General features: G+C 44.7%; 1 protein-coding gene across 1 annotated transcript; it reads left to right on the plus strand.

Annotated features, from left to right (window-relative positions):
• The first annotated feature begins 44 nt into the window (after positions 1–44).
• On the plus strand, positions 45–16,820 carry LOC117509539 (centrosomal protein of 57 kDa-like). Its single transcript, XM_034169274.1, has 10 exons — positions 45–95; positions 10,814–10,940; positions 11,788–11,982; positions 12,062–12,384; positions 13,897–13,974; positions 14,117–14,212; positions 15,475–15,552; positions 15,901–16,106; positions 16,435–16,579; positions 16,656–16,820. Exons 1-10 carry the CDS (start codon positions 45–47, stop codon positions 16,818–16,820), a joined length of 1,464 nt encoding a protein of 487 aa, XP_034025165.1.
• The last annotated feature ends 1,610 nt before the right edge of the window (positions 16,821–18,430 follow it).

Below are 18,430 nucleotides of genomic sequence, written 5' to 3' on the forward strand. Positions count from 1 at the left end.
GTTGATAAAATGTCAAAGTATGTACGCCTACGCCTTTAGGCACCATGTACGGAGACACTCTACCACGTCAAGAGGAGCTTCGTTATCGTCTTCAGGTATTTTATTAACATTTGATTGTAACTTAAATAAAAAAAGTTTCTACGGCTCAGAGCGGCTGATGTTACACACATGTAAACGTTGAGTGTTTGTGGTATTTTTCACGCTTTGTTACCTTTCATTTCGTATTCACAACAAGTTTTTTATGCTGTTTTTGTGTGATCATTATTATGATTTGTGTGGAACGTGTCGTGTGTTATTTATGCACAATGACATGTATACATTTTACTAACTAAACCAGTTCAAATCAAAAATCATTAGCCTGAACGTTAATTAATGTTTTGTTGATAAAATGTCAAAGTATGTACGCCTACGCCTTTAGGCACCATGTACATTCTTTATTATTTTTTTTTTCTTACTGCCTTTTTTTCTTCTTCGTTGACTACTTTGTTTATGAGCTTTGTTGTTGTATATGAGTGAAATTTTGTTTCATGGGTGTCTATGGGTGTCTAAATTCAGTACACTGTAAATTAATTAATATATTTGGTTTTGCTTGAGCAGCTCACCCAAATTAAAATGTAAAATTTTAATTATTATATTATTGCATGTTGGCCATTCTTCCAGCATGGGTCAGAATCTCTACCCAGTCAATGCCACAATGTCAAAAAATAATTACATATATGTATAGGTTGAATTTTTTTTTTTTTAATTAATTAATTGTTGAAATCCTAGCATCAGAAATTTCTGAAGGGTCTGTTCACATATTGGCTATTCTTCTGCCGTCACTTCCAAATTGCACACGCAGGGAACAATGCGAGTCAGGACCAGGCTATGTCTTGACTGTTCTGGAACGACCAACTGCTTATACTAGGGGAGCTACGACCACTACTTCTGCACACCCCCCCCCCACCCCCCAGGACTAAACCAAACCAACTGTTTTAGGTTCCTTAGATGACCCCAAAACACAGTCAGGATGTTCCCAAAAATGAAAACTGGCCTCAAGCCAGATATCCAAGATGGCCACCAAAATAGGGTTTTTTTTCCCACTAAAACACCTTTACACAACATATAAACAACTTAAATATCACAGAGATTCAACCATTGCAGGTCACAGCAAACTCATTTGTGCCTAAACTAAATTTATTCATGGGTTTAAGATTCAAAATGGCGTCCAAAATGGCCACCAATAGACCCTTATCATTAAAATACATAGTAGGAACAAACAATAGACTTAATAATGACAGAAATCATTGATGTTTTAGTGAAAAAAAAAAACATTTTGGCAGCCATCTTGGATAACTGACTTGATATTAATAATAATGTAGCGATCACCAGGCCGCTCGTTGAATCTGAGCACTGTAAAGCCGCAGAGCATCATGGGAGTATGGGGTTTGAGGGTTTTTAAAGCACTGTTTTTGTCTTTCATAGTTAGTTTAAGTGTGGTTGGATTTATTTATTTAGTGTGTTCAATTGCCCAGTTAGGTTAGTCAAGTTTAGTTAAACGTTCCATTCTCACCATGAGCAAAAAGTGTATTAAGTTTGATGTTTTCCGCTATTTCCATGATGTGAGCTAGAAAAAATAAAGCAGCAAAGCAGAGTGCAGCAAAAGCTCCAAGCGTCTCAGTCTTCTACACTGCTCGCCACATTGGTGTCAGAAGTGAGGATACAACCTTTGGAAGAATGGAGAGAGAAATTGAAGAGCTTGAACAAGCCATCAACCGGAGCGTGGCATTTCTGCAGACCCTGGAGGCTGAGAGAGCTACACTGCCTACTGATGTTCCTGATGGCTCCAGCACACCGTGCTGTTGTCACCCCCTGTTGATGGGGAGGGGTACTGCTGCTGACGCAAGCAGTGCAGCAAACATCATGCTGCCTGCTGAGAGTTCCAGCATGCCACACGCTCATCGCCCCCTGTTGACAGGGAGGGGTACTGCCGCCAACGGAAGCAGTGCAGCAAACGTCATGTTGCCTGCTGAGGGCTCCAGCACTCCATGCTCTCGTCACCCCCTGTCGACGGGGAGGGGTGCTGCCGTCAATGCGAGCAGTGCAGCAAGTATCATGCTGCCTGCTGATGGCTCCAGCCTGCTGCGTCGCCCTCTGTCGACAAGGAGGGCTACTGCTGACAACGCAATGATGGCCATGGATCATAGCTCACCAGAGGGTGCTATTGTAGCGGCAGACGAGCCTCTCCCACCAATGATGATGGCGAGCCTGTTGGTGCCAAAATCATCAGTCAAGCTGCCCAAATACAATGGAACAACGCCGCTGGCGCCATACTTTTCTCAAGTCCAGCTAGCTGCACTGCACAATGGCTGGAGCGATGAGGAGACTGCCACTCATCTGGCCCTAGCATTGGAGGGGAAGGCAGTCCAGGTACTCCTTGACCTTTCCCCGGCAGAGCAGCGAGATCTCCGTAACCTGAAAATAGCTCTGCAGAGGCGGTTTGGGCAGCGACGCTCCACAGATCACAGCCAAGAGCAGCTGGCCAGTCGACACAGGCAGGAAGGGGAAAACCTGGGCACCTTCGCCGCTGACGTGCAGCTCTATGCCCAACAAGGTTACCCCCACTTCGATGCAGCTGCCCAAGAGGAGCTAGCTCTCCATGCATTCCTACGGGGGCTTGCACCTGAGAAGTTGCAGCAGCATGTACGCCTGGGTATGCCTCAGTCTCTCACCGAGGCGCTGATGAAGCTGAACGGGCTGAGGTGGTGCTCACCACCCGACCTACACAGACTGCAAGGGCACCTGCTCCACGACCCCTGATCAGAATGGCAGACTGCAATGAGGAAGAGGAGACTGGAGGGGCCCACCAAGTCATGCCACCACCACTACAGTCCCGGAGGAGACCTCCATGCTCCCCGCGGCAGGCCCACTCATCGGATCGCTGCTACCGGTGTGACGAGCCTGGTCACATTGCACGAACTGCCCGGCCCCTGCCCCAAAAGCCAAGGTGGTGGGAAACTACCATGGAGTGGCCCAGTGAGGGGACTGCCACTCCAGCCTCCATCCCCTCTCCAAGGCAGTTGTACGCTGGTGGGCCGTTGTGGCCACGAAAAGGGACTGTACCTGAACTGCCAACTGGAGGGCCAAACCTGCCAGGCCCTGATAGACACAGGGTCCACCATCTTCTTGGTGAGACCAGGCACCCTCCCTGACACTTCCGACCTGCCTTCCACATCTTGGGCCCCTACCAACACCCAGCTGATGACGGTAACTGGAGAAAAAGTTAGCATGGGGGAAGGAGGCTGCTGACAGTCAAAGCTGGAGATCAGGAGGTGGTGCACGAGTTCTGGCTCGCCACTATCCAGGACCCGTGTATCATTGGCCTGGACCTGCTGAACCGCTGGGGAGCCCGAGTTGATGTGCTGGAGAGGACTGTCACCCTGGGCGGCGAGACTGTGGAGCTTCAGTCCGAGCAGAGGGTGGAAAACCAGCCAAACAGACAATGTCAGTCAGCCACAGCCAAGCAGGTGCCGAGATCACATGACCTAACACTCGGCACCGACAGCATGACACAGCCAACAGTCACTGCATCTGCTGAGACAACCGAGGCTATACACCAGCTATGGCAACGCAGCATCGATGGTCTTGACCCCGGGCTGCGCCACCAGCTGAAATGTCTCCTCGATGACTACGGGGATATTTTCGCTGCCAGAGATGAGGACTGCAAGCAGACAGGACTGGTTCAACACACCATTGACATTGGTAATGCCCAACCCATTTGTCTGCGCCCCCATCGTCTGGCCCTTTCCAAATGACAGGTGGCGGAGGAAAAGATCCGCAAGATGCTTGCTGCTGGGGTGATTGAGCCTTCAGACAGCCCATGGGCAGCCCCAGTTGTATTGGTCAGGAATAAGAATGGCACCTGGTGGTTTTGTGTGGACTACCGTCGCCTCAATGCAGTCACCAAGAAGGACTCCTATCCACTCCCTCGGATTGATGATGCCCTTGACTGCATCGCTGGGTCCAACTGGTTCAGCTCCCTGGATCTCCGCAGCGGCTACTGGCTGGTGGAACTGGCCCCAGAGGCGAGGGCCAAGACTGCCTTCTCCCTCGGACAAGGGCTGTGGCAGTTCCGCGTCATGCTGTTTGGGCTCTGCAATGCACCGGCTACATTTGAGCGACTGATGGAGAGGGTGCTGGCCAACGTGCCTCGGAGTCATTGTGTGGTGTACCTCGACGACCTCCTGGTGCATGCCACTGACTTTGACATAGCTCTGTTGAACCTGGGTGAGGTCTTTGCTGCCATCTGCCAGGCCGGGTTGCGGCTGAACCCAGCAAAGTGTCGCCTACTATCCAGGGAGACGAAGTTCCTGGGCCATGTTGTCAGCGCTCAAGGTGTTGCTACAAACCCAGCAAAGGTGGCTGCGGTCCAAGATTGGCCGACATCTACAAATGTCAGCGAGTTGTGGAGCTTCCTGGGACTGGCTTCGTACTACCGGCGGTTTGTTCGAGACTTTGCCACCATCCCCAGCCCACTACACCGCCTCACTGACAAGGGCCAGCCCTTCCACTGGGATGACAACTGTGCAGCAGCCTATACCCAACTCAAAACATCCCTCACTGAAGCTCCAGTCTTGGCATATCCCAATGCTCATCAGCCGTTCATTGTGGACACGGATGCCAGCAACGTGGGCATTGGAGCTGTCCTCTCTCAGCAGGGGGAAGGTGGAGAACATGTGGTGGCCTACTTCAGTCGAGCACTAAGCCGGGCCGAAAAGAACTACTGTATCACCCGCCGTGAGTTACTGGCGGTAGTCCTGGCACTGCGGCAGTTTTGGCCATATCTTCATGGGAGCCATTTTCTCCTCCGCACTGACCATGCCTCACTCACCTGGCAGCAGGAGGCCGATGTGACCCTAGCACTGGTGAAGGGCTGGTTGGAGGCAGGGCAGCGCCCTGAGTGGGCAGAGGTGTCAGCCCTGGCCCCTGAAGCGAAAGCTTATCACTCCCAGTGGGGCACCCTTGAAGTCCATAGTGGAGTGATGTATCACAGGTGGCAGGCACCTGGGAGAGGGAATGACCTCCTACAGCTGCTGGTCCCCTGGGCCCTACGTCCCCAAGTTCTTCAAGTTGTCCATGGCTCAGTGGGGACAGGACACTGTGGGAATGCCAAAATGCTCCACCGCCTTCGGGGCAGGTTTTATTGGCCTGGCTGTCGACGGGACGTGGAGTTGCACGTACACTGCTGTGATGCCTGCACTGCCCAGAAGGGACCGACCCAGCGCTCTCATGCCCCATTACAACAGTACTTGGTGGGGGCCCCGATGGAGAGGGTAGGAGTTGACATTCTTGGCCCATTTCCGGTCACTGACTCTGGCAACTGCTATATTCTAGTGGCCATGGACTACTTCGCAAAGTGGCCGGAGGCATACGCGGTCCCAAATCAGAGTGCCACTACCACGGCAGCAAAACTGGTGGAGGAGATGTTCACCCGTTTTGGGGTTCCTGACGAGCTCCACAGCGACCAGGGCCGGAACTTTGAGTCCCAGGTTTTCGGCGAGGTCTGCCGAAGGTTAGGAGTGAGCAAAACAAGGACAACTCCACTGCACCTGCAAAGTGACGGGTTGGTGGAGCGGTTCAACCGCACCTTAGCCACCCAGCTCGCCATTCTCACCAGCCAACATCAGAAGGACTGGGATTGCCACTTGCCCCTGGTCTTATGGTCCTGCCAGTCCGCTGTCCAGGAATCGAGCCAATGTACGTCTGCTGCTCTCATGTTTGGGAGAGAGCTCCGGACACCAGTGGATTTGGTGTTTGGTGCCCCACCGGAACCTGAGGTCGCAGGGGGGAAGGAGATGGACTACTTTCGCAAACTGAGGGAGAGTCTGCACGCGGTGCATGACTACACCCGCCAGGCCCAAGCAAACTCCGGAATCCGGCAGAAGAGAGCCTATGACACCCGTTGCAGAGGACGGGCCTTCGCATCAGGAGACAAGGTGTGGGTGTACTGTCCCGTCCGCAAAAAGGGGATTTCCCCCAAGCTCCGCAGCAACTGGCAGGGGCCGGGTGAGGTGGTGGACCGCTTGTCTGAAGTGGTGTACCGGGTACAGATGCCTGGCAAGGGACGCCTAGTGGTGCTGCACCAGGACAGGCTCTCCCCATACCGTCCCCTTGTGCCAGCCACCGTGAATAAGGAGGATGATGGCAGCACTCCATGCCCTGACCAATGTGACCCCTCACCAGTCGCAATTATGCATGGCCCTGGCCGGCCCGCTTGCCGTCGGAGGCGGCCTGGACACTTGCAGGACTTTGTATTGCGTGATGGGGTCGCCGAGGACGACTGACCCCTCAGGTGGGGGCAATGTAGCGATCACCAGGCCGGTCGCTGTATCTGAGCACTGTAAAGCCGCAGAGCATCATGGGAGTATGGGGTTTGAGGGTTTTTAAAGCACTGTTTTTGTCTTTCATAGTTAAAGTGTGGTTGGAGTTATTTATTTAGTGTGTTCAATTGCCCAGTTAGGTTAGTCAAGTTTAGTTAAATGTTCCGTTCTCACCATGAGCAATAAGTGTATTAAGTTTGATGTTTTCTGCTATTTCCATGACGTGAGCTAGAAAAAATAAAGCAGCACCTCCTGGTGGCAGAGTGCAGCAAAAGCTCCAAGCGTCTCATTCGTACACACTGCTCGCCACAATAATATATAATTTATTAATTTATATAGTGCCATATCACGACTAATCGCCTCAAGGCGCTTCACAAACATAATTTAAAAGCAGAATAAAATGAAATAAGATTAAACACAATAAAAAATTTAACCATAAAAAGGTAAAAAAAAAAAAAAAGTAAAATAAATAAAAGGAATAAAAAAAGACACACAATCATATAAAATACTAATGATAAAACATGGAGAAAAAATGTGTCTTCAGCCTGGCTTTAAAAGTCTCCACAGAGTCCGACTGTCATATCTGTGCAGGCAGATCATTCCACAGAGCTGGGACGCGGTGATAGAAAGCTCTGTAACCCGCTGACTTTTTCTTCACCCTCGGGACACACAATAGTCCTGCACCCTGTGAACGCAGAGCCCTAGCCGGCACATAGGACTCAACCAGGCCGGACAGATAGGGGCTGCCAGTCCATGAACAATTTTATAGGCCAATAGTAATACTTTAAAATCTGATCTCAAAGAGACCGGAAGCCAGTGAAGGGATGCCAGAACTGGCGTAATGTGGTCAAACCTTCTGCTTCGTGTCAGAAGTCTGGCAGCAGCATTTTGAACCAGTTGAAGACCCCTGATGCTGGACTGTGGTAAACCAGAAAACAAAACATTACAGTAGTCCAATCTAGAAGAAACAAAAGCATGAATCAGAGTCTCAGCATCAGCCATAGACAAAATGGGACGAATCTTTGCTATATTTCTTAGATGGAAGAAAGCAGTCCTTGTAATGTCCCTAATATGGAGGTCAAAGGACAACATAGGATCAAAAAGTACCCCAAGGTTCCTCACTTTGTCAGTATGATGTATAACACATGAACCTAGGCTAAGCACTAGCTGATCAAATTGATGCCGATTGCTGGACCAAGAACCATCATTTCAGTCTTATCAGAGTTCAAAAGTAGAAAGTTGTTAGACTCCAACAACTTCCAATTTAAACTGTGCTTCAACAATGGCCAGTTTTTATTTTTGGGAACATCCTGATTGCATTTTGGGGTCATCAAAGGAACCTAAAAAAGTTGGTTTGGTTTAGTCCTGGGGGGGCAAAGGTAGTGGTCGTAGCTCCCCTAGTATTATGTGCAGCAGCCCAATACCATGCTCCCGCACTCCTAATTGCTCATACGCAGTGTGCCCATCACCAGTTCCTACCTTTAGAACAAACCACCTAATCTTCTGGTACTCAAGATTGCTCATATGCAGCTGGCTCAGTGTCAGTCAGGACCTCTACCATATACCACTTGTTGTTTTGGCACATATGAATACACATTTACTCTGGGTCCAGTACAGCACCAGACTGCTTCCATACATTGGCTTTTCTTCCTGAGCTTAAACTGTCCAGTGGGTCATAATGTCGACCAGGTATTGCCTGTTCTTCCAGCATTTCTGATTGCTCATATGCAGCAGCCCAGTATTGGTAGGGATTTCTACCACTTGCTGCCTATTCTTCTGACGCTTTCAATTTCACATGTGCAGCAGCCCAGTACACATGGGACTTCTTCCACATACTACCTGTTCTTCTGGTGCTTCAGTTTGCTTATCCACAGTGGGTTCAGTACTTCTCAGGCCTCTACCTCATGTTGTTCCAGCACTTACCACTGCACATGCAGGAGGGTTCAGGACATCTAACCCATGACAATTCTTCCTGCATTTCACCTGTGCTATGAGCTTACCGAGTTCCCGGTAATTCATCACATCCCCCACATTTGTCCAGAACTTCCAATTATGTGTATGGTAAACCCAGTATGCTTTTGGACCTCTATTACATACCAGCTATTCCTGGTGACGGTGGCAGAGAACACTGGATTAACTGCTGGACATTATGAACGATGCCAGTCGCCCTCTGCACACCATCAACAGCAACGAGAGGAGCCTCTTCAACCACAGACTGCTGTTTCCCAAGTGCAGCACCAACAGACTGGAAAACTCCTTTGTCCTGCAGGCCATCAGACCACTGACGTGCGGTCAGGGGAGGCAGGTGAGGCACAGCCTTTCATCATGGAAAGAAAAAAATGTAAAAAGAAATTCAATTGCTATATTTATCCAGTAATTTGTACTATAAAGTTATTTTCCTTTTAACTTCACCAGTTTTAGATTATTTTTTATTCAAAATCGCTGAATTTTCACATTTGCCGTTCAAATACTGAGAAGAGACGTGCGGTGAGGCAGCAGCCAGCTGTGCCTCACCTTGGATTGTGCAATCACTGGGCTAACCGCTGGAATGCTGTGCAGTGAGACTGTCTCACTGTACGAGGTCTGTCCATAAAGTATCGTACCTTTTTTTTTTTTTTACTATATGGATTTGATTCATATGTTTTCACGTCAGACAAGCTTGAACCCTCGTGCGCATGCGTGAGTTTTTCCACGCCTGTCGGTGATGTCATTCGCCTGTGAGCACGCCTTGTGGAAGGAGTGGTCCCACCCCATCGTTGGATTTTCATTGTCTGGAAATGGCGGAATGATTTGGGGTTTTTTCCATCAGAATTTTTTCAGAAGCTGTTAGAGACTGGCACCTGGAAACCATTCGAAAAATTTATCTGGCTTTCGGTGAAAATTTTACGGGCTTCACAGAGAATAAGGTCTGTTAGTACAGCTTTAAAGACCCCTTTAAGGACACTCAGCGTGCCACGCTCCGAGCTGCGACGACGCGGCACAAGCCACCGGACCATTTCTAAACGGATGGCTCTGTGGATACGAGACCGTCGTGTGCTCTTTCTCTGGTTATCACAAGAGCTGGACATCAGCCATTTTCCGTCAGATTTCACTTTTAACAAGAGATTTTGTCATGGAAAGCCGCGCAGAGGCTTCGCACATCACGACCGATTCGCTTTGGAAGCGAGACAAAGGAACACCTCCGTTTCGGCGTGTCAGAGGACAAGTTTGGACATGTCCAGCTCTCCACAATTTCACTGATACTTACTGGACTGGTAAGCATTGAAAGCCGAGATAGACATGTCCAAACTTGTCCTCTGACACGCCGAAACGGAGGTGTTCCTTTGTCTAGCTTCCAAAGCGAATCAGTCATGACATGTTTTGTGTGCTGAGCAATCATAAAACGGTTGCAAAAAGGCACTAGGTGAGGCACGCAGTTCTCCTGCTTCATGGTAGGGGGCACTAGTGATCCCAGGGATTTTTCTTGCAGCAACTCCTCAGCTGCAGAATAAGTGACAGCAAGCTATGCCACAGTCCATTTATTTTACTTTCAGATTGCATATCCAAACTGAAACCATTTTCTAAACTGGACTTTCAATCCTTTTAACTTCACCAGTTTTAGATGATTTTTTTTCTATCAATCAAAGCAGGAGGTAATAATTAAATAAGACCAAGGAGCTAAAAGGTTTGTTTCAGACTGTGGTACAGAAGACCTGCTCTTTACAAACGAGTGGGACACACATAAAGTCTGGATGTGTGGACGTCCAGCAAGAAAACGTCTTTTCTGCTGCCTTCTTTTTTCAACTTATGACTGAACCACTCATATTCAAAGCCAGAAAGGAGGACTTTCTTGCCTGGCACTGATCTCCAGTGAGACAGAGAGACTTTTAAAACTGAAGGAAGATAAGGAACACTTACAACCAAGTCATCAATGCTTTTGTTCAGAAGGAGCGGCACATGTGAACTTCATTTATAAGTAAAGATGAGACCATAATAACATTTTTTTTTTTTTTTTTTATTAAATGTGCTTTTTTGTGTGCTACAGTTTGTATGTGTAAAGAATGCTACCAGTCAAACGGTGAATGAGCTACTCTGTGGTGTTCATGTGTTTGTAAATCTGATTGTGATGAAGTCAGTGCCTCACCATCAGACTGTACAACTCCTCACTCAAGGGGAGGAGGAGTAACAGGAAGACAGAGGTCGGGAATGAGAGGAACAGTAGTAGCCAGTAAACCAGTATGTCTGGTATTTAAATTGCAAACTGTTTCTCTTTCATCACCAGTAATAAACGATAGATACAGCACTATATTTATCAGATTACAGTTTCTCTGCTGGATTACTGCTCATGACAAGGCAGCACTCATGTTATCATAAGATTTTGGTGAACTCTTATTATTATATTAAATTCTTTGAGTACACGCTTCTTCGATGGAAATGTGAATTCTATTTAACCTATAACCACTGTTCTCTTGTAGCGCTCCTGCACGCAACAACCAGACAATCCAGCTGTATCGTTGAGCCTGCCAGTGTCTTATAAGGGCTTTCCTACTCAGCGGCGAATATCATCACCCAGAAAGACTTTTCCAGAGAGCAAGCATGAAGGTACTTCATTTGCACCTGTGTGCATCTTCGCTGTCCACATACTGTTGCATTTGGGTACAGTAGTGTTTCAGGGCTCCATGGATACAGCACATGCAACATGATGCCACACTACTTGAATGTCTCAGCTCCACTCTTGTACATCTGCACTGTTCTACACTCCTGTTATTGCATACAAACCCATATTATTCCACAACTGACAATTCCAGCACCAAGTTAGTCCATTCTATTAGTTTGCATGCTTGAATTGAACACACAAGATTAGCACAGTAACTGAAGAAGAATCAGTGAAAGAAAGTCTCAAAATTTGTAGGGTAACCCACCCCCCTGTTCAACATCCAAATGTATTTATATTAGTGATTTGTCCTCTCTTTGACAAACAGTTGATGTTAAGTCATTCTCCCATTGCTGATTGTTTTTACCCCAATTTCCATCCTGATTTAAAAATCGAAGTCATCCCCGATTTAAACAAAATGTCTAGAAAATTCATATTAATTACCATTTTATATCAGCTTGCATACTACTGTAAGCAAATACTGCAGAGTGCGTACTGATTGTTTTAGACAAAAAGAAGGCATATGACTTAAGACTTAAAACACAGTGACTAATAAGTGCAGACGAAAAGAGAAGAATTGTCCCAGATGATGAAAATCCCTTCGGAACACTTTGCTACAGTTAGGTGTATTTGTACCAAAGTCAATAATAATGAGAAAACTACACCAGAGTAAATACAGAGGGTTTACGGAAAAGATTACTCCTGCTATTAAAACAGAGAAATAAAAAAGTCAGTTCAGTTTATGGTCATGCATTATTCTCTTGATTTCAACACGACAGCGCTGTGCTCTTGTAGAAATTCTTTCAAACTTGAGGTACCTGAAGGAGAAGATCAGGAGATTGGAGCTAGAAAAAAGACATGGTCAGTCCATTCTGACTAATGCGTGTGAAGCTAAATCAAGTCCACGTCTTCAGAGTGATGAAGTCTCACGGAGATCCTGCACAAGTGCAGAAGCAAGCAAGACACCCGACCAGTGCAGCTGCAGCCACTGTGAGTGAATAAGCAGGTTTACGGCCATAACTTAAGATTTACTTCATTCTGACATTTTCTTTCACCTCGTTTGACAAAGTGTCCCCTAGTTCTTCGTCCACAGCGTTGATCACAAAGCTGGATGCTGCAGAGTCTCGCTGTGTGAAGCTGGAGCGACAATTGGACCTGCTGAGGAGGATGTGTCGCCCCCAAACACACCAGACCGACCCGCTGAAAGAACAGGTTCACCGCTTCAACGTGGAGCCAAGCTGCAGAAATTCTCTGAACTCTCGGGTTTCCATGAAGTCAGCCAGGTCAGCTGATATGAAGGTTGACCCGCTGGCTGAGCAAGTCCAGATGGAGAAGCTGGAAAGGCTGCAGCAGGATTATGTCAGGATCACACACAGGCAGACTGACACACAGGTAAACTAATTCATGTTGTCATCTAAAGTGGTGGATATGATGTGCAAGAACTTCATCTGGATTCTACACAATAACATTTATTAATATTTTAATTCTGAGCAAAAATGTTTCTTGAAAAATTTAAACAAAGTCCTCAACAATATTCAGTAAACTTAGTGGAAATATTTATTTGTAACAAAGGAATTAGTCCATGAGCCAGTCATCAATTTTGACCTAATTAGTATCACTTAAGGGGACTAGCAGACACTTACAGGCTCAATGTACCATGTACTACCCTAAAATGTATGATAGCCATCCCAGGGTGGCAGCGGTAGCCAGATAGGGGTCAATGACACAGAGGAGAAAGAGGTCAAAATTGAAAAAAAATGCTCCAATCATGTTGAAAACTACACCACATTATTTGTCTGAACATAAAGGTTCCAAAAAGGTATAGTTTGGACTATCTGTGACTAAATGTTCTGGAGTTATGGGGTAAAAACAGCAAGAATGGTGACAAAGGTCAATTTCAGTTTGTACAGAGGTCAAAAGTTAAAGTTGCTCCAATTTTGGTTAAAAAAAAGTGCAAATTATTAGCTGCGCTAATAGGATTAATAAATGGAATAGTTTTGACTGTGTTTAATGATCTCCAAAAAGTAAAGGTCAAACAAAGTCAATGTCCATTGGATTCTATGACATGTGACATGTACCCTGTAACATGATAACTAAGCATGACACATGGTGTAAACAATTCCTTTAAAAACCCAATTACCTCAACCAATAATTTGCACCACTTTTTAATCAAAATTGAAGCAACTTTAACTTTTAACCCCTGTACAAACTGAAATTCATTAATTCAATATATCAAACTGAGATTCATCAATAATAAACAGAAACAGCATGTAAGATGGTTTCGTTGTGAGCCATCTCACATCAAAAATTAAAGTGATAGTCCACAAAGCAGACAGGTGAAGGAAGCTTCTAAGACTCTTGTGACAACTCTGAAGGAGTTAAACGTTTCTGTGGCTGTTTTTTTTTTTTTTCTTTTTTCTTTTTTTTTTTTTTTGAGAAACTGGGCATCAGCTTTTGTCTGTTGCTTCAACAATTTAGCTTCATAGTAGAGTGACATAAATAAGAACTTGTATTTTATTTTATTTTATTTTTTTAAAGACATGAAATTTTAGTTGCAGTGTGTCAGAAGAAACAGCAGGTGCTCAAGCCTAAATTTACTTTTTTGTTAATACCCCTGTACCATGAATCAACAGACAAAAGTACCTAGTTTGTCCAGACACAGGCCCAGAGTTGTCACTGGTGTCATGGAAGCTTCCCTCGCCTGTCTGTTTTGCTTACCAAAGCTGTTAGAAAAAACTCAAAATGACCACACAGCTTCTGTTCTCTGTTCTTGTCACAGTATTTGTTTTAGTGTGAGGAAACACTCCACTCTGTCAACTTTGACATAATGCAGTTTCTGATATTGAATCCAGTTGTTAAATGGTGATATACACATTCACGTCTACTTTAACAATTGTGTTTTAGGTGAAGATTCGTGAGCTGGAGATGAAATTACATGAGGAGGAGCACCACAGAAAGCTGATGCAGGATCAGATGAACCAGGTGAGCACTTTTAGTGTTTTAATTTCACTTTGTTCCATACAAGAAGAACAGTGTGTTGCTTTGATTTTTAATTGTTTTTTTTTTTTTATCTTGAATTGTGAGTACAAGCAAATGCACAGTAAATGTGTCTTATTTTTCTCAGTTATGCACGGGTTTGGAGGCCAATCGGATCCTTCTGCAGTCCAGATCACCGCCTTTATCCGCGACACAACCCAAAGAAAAGAAGTCCAATACAATGGTAGAAACCTCACATTTTCTCTTAAAGCTGGTTTAACTGGACTTTCAGAAAGTTTACAGACTTTTCCACTCTGTCTTATGCCAGAATAGATTAAATTAATTTATTTTCTTCAGATCTCAACCACCAAAAAAAGAAAACAAAAAATCCTGTTTCTAAACTTTGCAGGCAATTCCTCTGTCTTCAGTTTGATTTGTGCACAAAACAAACTGTCAATGCTGTTATCATATGTAGACTGTTGTGTCTTAAATTTATACATCCTGATGAAATAAAGACAAATTCCAAAAGATAGATAGATGTCCACAAATATTTAGACAGTTATGTAGTTATGCCTCTGTACATCATTACCACCAAAATACATCAATCTTTTAGTTATTATGGCCATTTGTACATATATACTGCCCTCATTTTCAGAGAGCATAAGTAATTGTATAAACAAAATATGAGAATTATCATTGAAACATATCACTTTTATAGCCAATTTTCTTTAGATAAATCACGGGATGGATTCATGGACATTTCCAAATCATTTGTAGATGTTGCCATATTTTCCAGATTTTAAGTCATACTTGAGTATTAGTAACATCTGTCCAAACATGCATCATGAAGAGGGGAAAAAATACACGTCACATTTATTTATTTTTTTTAAATGTGGTACTGGTTCATGCAACGAAAAGCGGAATTAATTTAATGCATGCATTGTTTACCTATATCGCAACCATCATGTAGCAAACAGAAGCTAAAGGGCTAATTCATGCTATTGTATAAATTGCAAAATATTCCAGAGTACACTGCTTCTTGTTACCACTGAACAGATGAAAACATCTGTTCAGGACTGAACATGTGCACATTTACCTCACTAGATGTAATTAAATGTTTTAAAACTTATGTAAGTTTTTGAAACCAAGTACTTGGCATTTCCTTCATCTACCTGTCCTGCTCATTGTTGTTCCATCTGTCCCACACAGTCAAAACAAGTGTAGTGTTTGGCAGTATGAAGTTTATATTTTGTCCCTTTATTCAAGAGCATGGTCTGTCTGTTTGAGAGCATGATTTATTAATTTCAATCGTTCTCTGAGACCCAGCATGTCCTTCTCTTTTAGATTTTGTTTTATGGTGGTTGGAGTCCGGCTTAATGGTTTATTACTGCCACAGTCTGCTCTGGAGTGTGAATCACAGTACCTCATTTCTCTCAGTAACCACACCGCTGTGAGAGTAACATTTTCTGATTACCTTTTCTTCTTGGCGTTGATATTCTTTTCCAGAAATTCGTACCTCAGCAGACATCTGTAAAGCCACACTACCGACTGAACCGCAGAGATGTGGATTTCATTATTGGAATGGTAATGTGGACATGTATTCGTTTGTAGTGTTAAATCAACTGCATTTATATAGTGCTTTCCATCTGCATCAGACACTCAAAGGGCTTTACACATCAGTGTCTCACATTCACCCCAATGTGAGGGTGCTGCCATGGAAGGTGCCCACTGCACACCAGGAGCAACTAGGGGATTAAGGACCTTGCCCAAGGGCCCTTAGTGATTTTCTGGTCAGGCTAGAATTTGAATCGAGGATCCTCTGGTCTCAAGCCCAACGCTTAACCACGAGACCATCACCTCCCCTAGTGTTCAGAGTAATGTCATTTTTATTTCTACTCAGTCTGACTCATTCTCTCTCTGACCCGACTTCAGTCTGCAGGCTGCAGCCACCCAGTCACAGCCAACATCCCATCAGTTTTATCTCCCCTCAAGAAATACCACCTGCTTCTCGTCAACAAACCAGTGCAGAACACCTCTGAGATGACTGATCAGGGACATGCCAATGAATCCTCCTCCGGAATGGACGAGCTCTCAGAATTACTGCAAGCCCTGCGAGAAGAACAGCAGCTCATGAGCAGGTGAGTCTCATTCAAACGTGAGACAAATGTCACATGTTGTTCTGCTGCCCACTAATGGTTGCACAACTTCACACATTCAAAGTCAACAAATGTATCATGAAAGTTGAGTAGAGGACAACTAATGTTTCACAGGGAAAAACGATATTAACTTTATTGACAAACACTGATGTCCTTGTGGTCTCCTTTTTCCTTTGTAAAAAGTCATGTTCACACACGTGCTGAAAAACACGCGACAAGTCGATGTCAAGCTTAAAGCATCTTTGCACAGCAGTAAATTCAACTTGTTATAACGTCTGTGACCTTTTGTTTGCACGCTTGTTTGTTGCAGGAAGCACGACGAGTTAATGAAGCAGCTGGAAGAGAGCATGTCTAAGGAGGAGAGAAAAGCTCTTCACAGGGAGCAGGAAAGGCTGCTTCTGGAAATGGAGAAGAAAGGAGAGCAGATCGGTAAAATCTACCGACATCAAAGACAGGTTAGTGTTCACGTTAAACACCTACAAGGTCTTGCACAAGTTCGCTCCCCTTTACATTTTTTGCTCTTTCTTCAAGACAAAACTAGTCCATAAAGAAGCCAAGAGTGACAGAAGGGCTACGACAGCGGCCCCTAGAGGTCACCCTGCTGCACAGCTCAAACCCAGACCAGGAGAACTCAGCAGGAGGAATTTGGAGCTGTTAAGAGACTTCAAGGCAGTGCAGGCTTCACTAAAGACCTGAGCCTCTGCGCACCTTCAGCAGTAAAAGATGCAGATTTCCTGCACGGTGCTAATTTAATCTTCAGTCCAAATACTGATGGTCAACATACGCAGCCGATTTTGAAGTACTGATGAACTTTTGTGCACTTTAATCCCTTCTAAGCCCGTATATCCCATCTATGGGAAATTTCACTTTTTATTTGTGAGATACTGACAAGCCAAAATGAGGCCGGTGGTAGGGGGTTAATAAAACACCTAGTTTGTCATCTTCATACCAAATTTTTTTTTTTTTTTTTTTTCGCTGTTGTGACAAGGCGGCGCTGTGATCTTCCGTCCCAGAATTTGCACTTATGGACTATTAAACTAAAAGCACTTCTTCAAAGCTGGCAAAAAGCACGTGAGAGTTTTTTAAACATTTTATCAAGTAAAACTGTTCAAATTTAAAAATGAAAGAAAATCAGTGCAGCACAGTTTTTGTTGTTTGCGTCAGTATTCACATGGTGGATCTTCAGATTCATCACATGACCAGGTTGATGGGGTTCTGACCTACAGGTTGGGAACCATTTCATGACTTTATAAGTTTCACAAACTGTATTTAAAAAAAAATAAAAACAAATTTCTTCCTGGATTGCCAGTTTGAAGTTGTTTAAAGCTTCTACCAGCAGATGGCAGCATTTCTCAGGGTGAAGTTCATGTTAAAAGGACACAATGACTGAGTGCTCCACTGGGGAAAGACAAACTCGTGAAGAAGAATCCAAAGCTTCATGAGGCTTATCTTCAACAGGATGATGTTCAGCTGCACAGGAGCTGAAGAAGTTGCTGTGACAACGGTATATGAGCAATGTGGTTGTGTTTTGATGAGCTTCAGAAAATGTATTAAGTTTAAATAACAGGTCATCTTTATTAAGCTGCATGCATGTATTTAAAAAATGACATTTTTAACAACTGGTAATCATATTTGAATAACGTTCTCAAAATATTTTTTCTGATTATTATTACTACTTGCATTTCACTGCAACATCAAGTGATTTCTCGTGTACAAGCTTCGCCCCCTGTCAGTTTTGCTGAGGTAATACTGATAAAATGTGCAAAGTTTTTTCAAGTACAAGCCAAGAATAATCAAGCACTGGAACAAAAGAACAAGCTGCAGAAGTCTTGGAGGACCCATAGAGGTTTTGGTCTCTATGACAACCACACCTGCTCCTCATTTGTAGCATCCACTACCAGTAATCATCCAACAGGTGGCACTGTTCAACAGGTGGCAGGCAGGTCGATTTGCATATTGCAATGGTAAAACAAAGCTGGATTTTGGGTTGGTCTCGTGCGTCAGAGTTCACCAGTTGGTCCTCATTATGTGCCGTTTTCATGATGATGATTATAAACGCAACACAACTAAACACTAAGGATCCAAACAGACATCCAGTGAAAATGAATAGAACTGCAGAGAAAGCAGTGGAAAGTCAAACAGGAACCAGGAACTAAATCCTATGAGAGACCTATAAAAAAAAAAAAAAAGGAGCAAATTAACAGTTGTTGCCGTCTCACCAAGCTGCTTGCCTGTTGTCCTGTAAATCATCCCAGCTTTGTGCAGGTCTGCAACCTTGTCCCTGGTGTCCTTAGACAGCTCTTTGG

This window comes from Thalassophryne amazonica, chromosome 4 (assembly GCF_902500255.1).
Source record: "Thalassophryne amazonica chromosome 4, fThaAma1.1, whole genome shotgun sequence".
NCBI classification, from domain to species: domain Eukaryota; kingdom Metazoa; phylum Chordata; class Actinopteri; order Batrachoidiformes; family Batrachoididae; genus Thalassophryne; species Thalassophryne amazonica.

What these genes read in the sequence shown, in the direction of transcription:
- LOC117509539 (XM_034169274.1), top strand. Translation starts at nt 45, where the DNA reads ATGTACGGAGACACTCTACCACGTCAAGAGGAGCTTCGTTATCGTCTT. An exon ending in CCAGTGCAGCTGCAGCCACT is followed by an intron (nt 11,983 to 12,061) that starts GTGAGTGAATAA and finishes CGTTTGACAAAG; the next exon opens with TGTCCCCTAGTTCTTCGTCC. An exon ending in GAACAGCAGCTCATGAGCAG is followed by an intron (nt 16,107 to 16,434) that starts GTGAGTCTCATT and finishes TGTTTGTTGCAG; the next exon opens with GAAGCACGACGAGTTAATGA.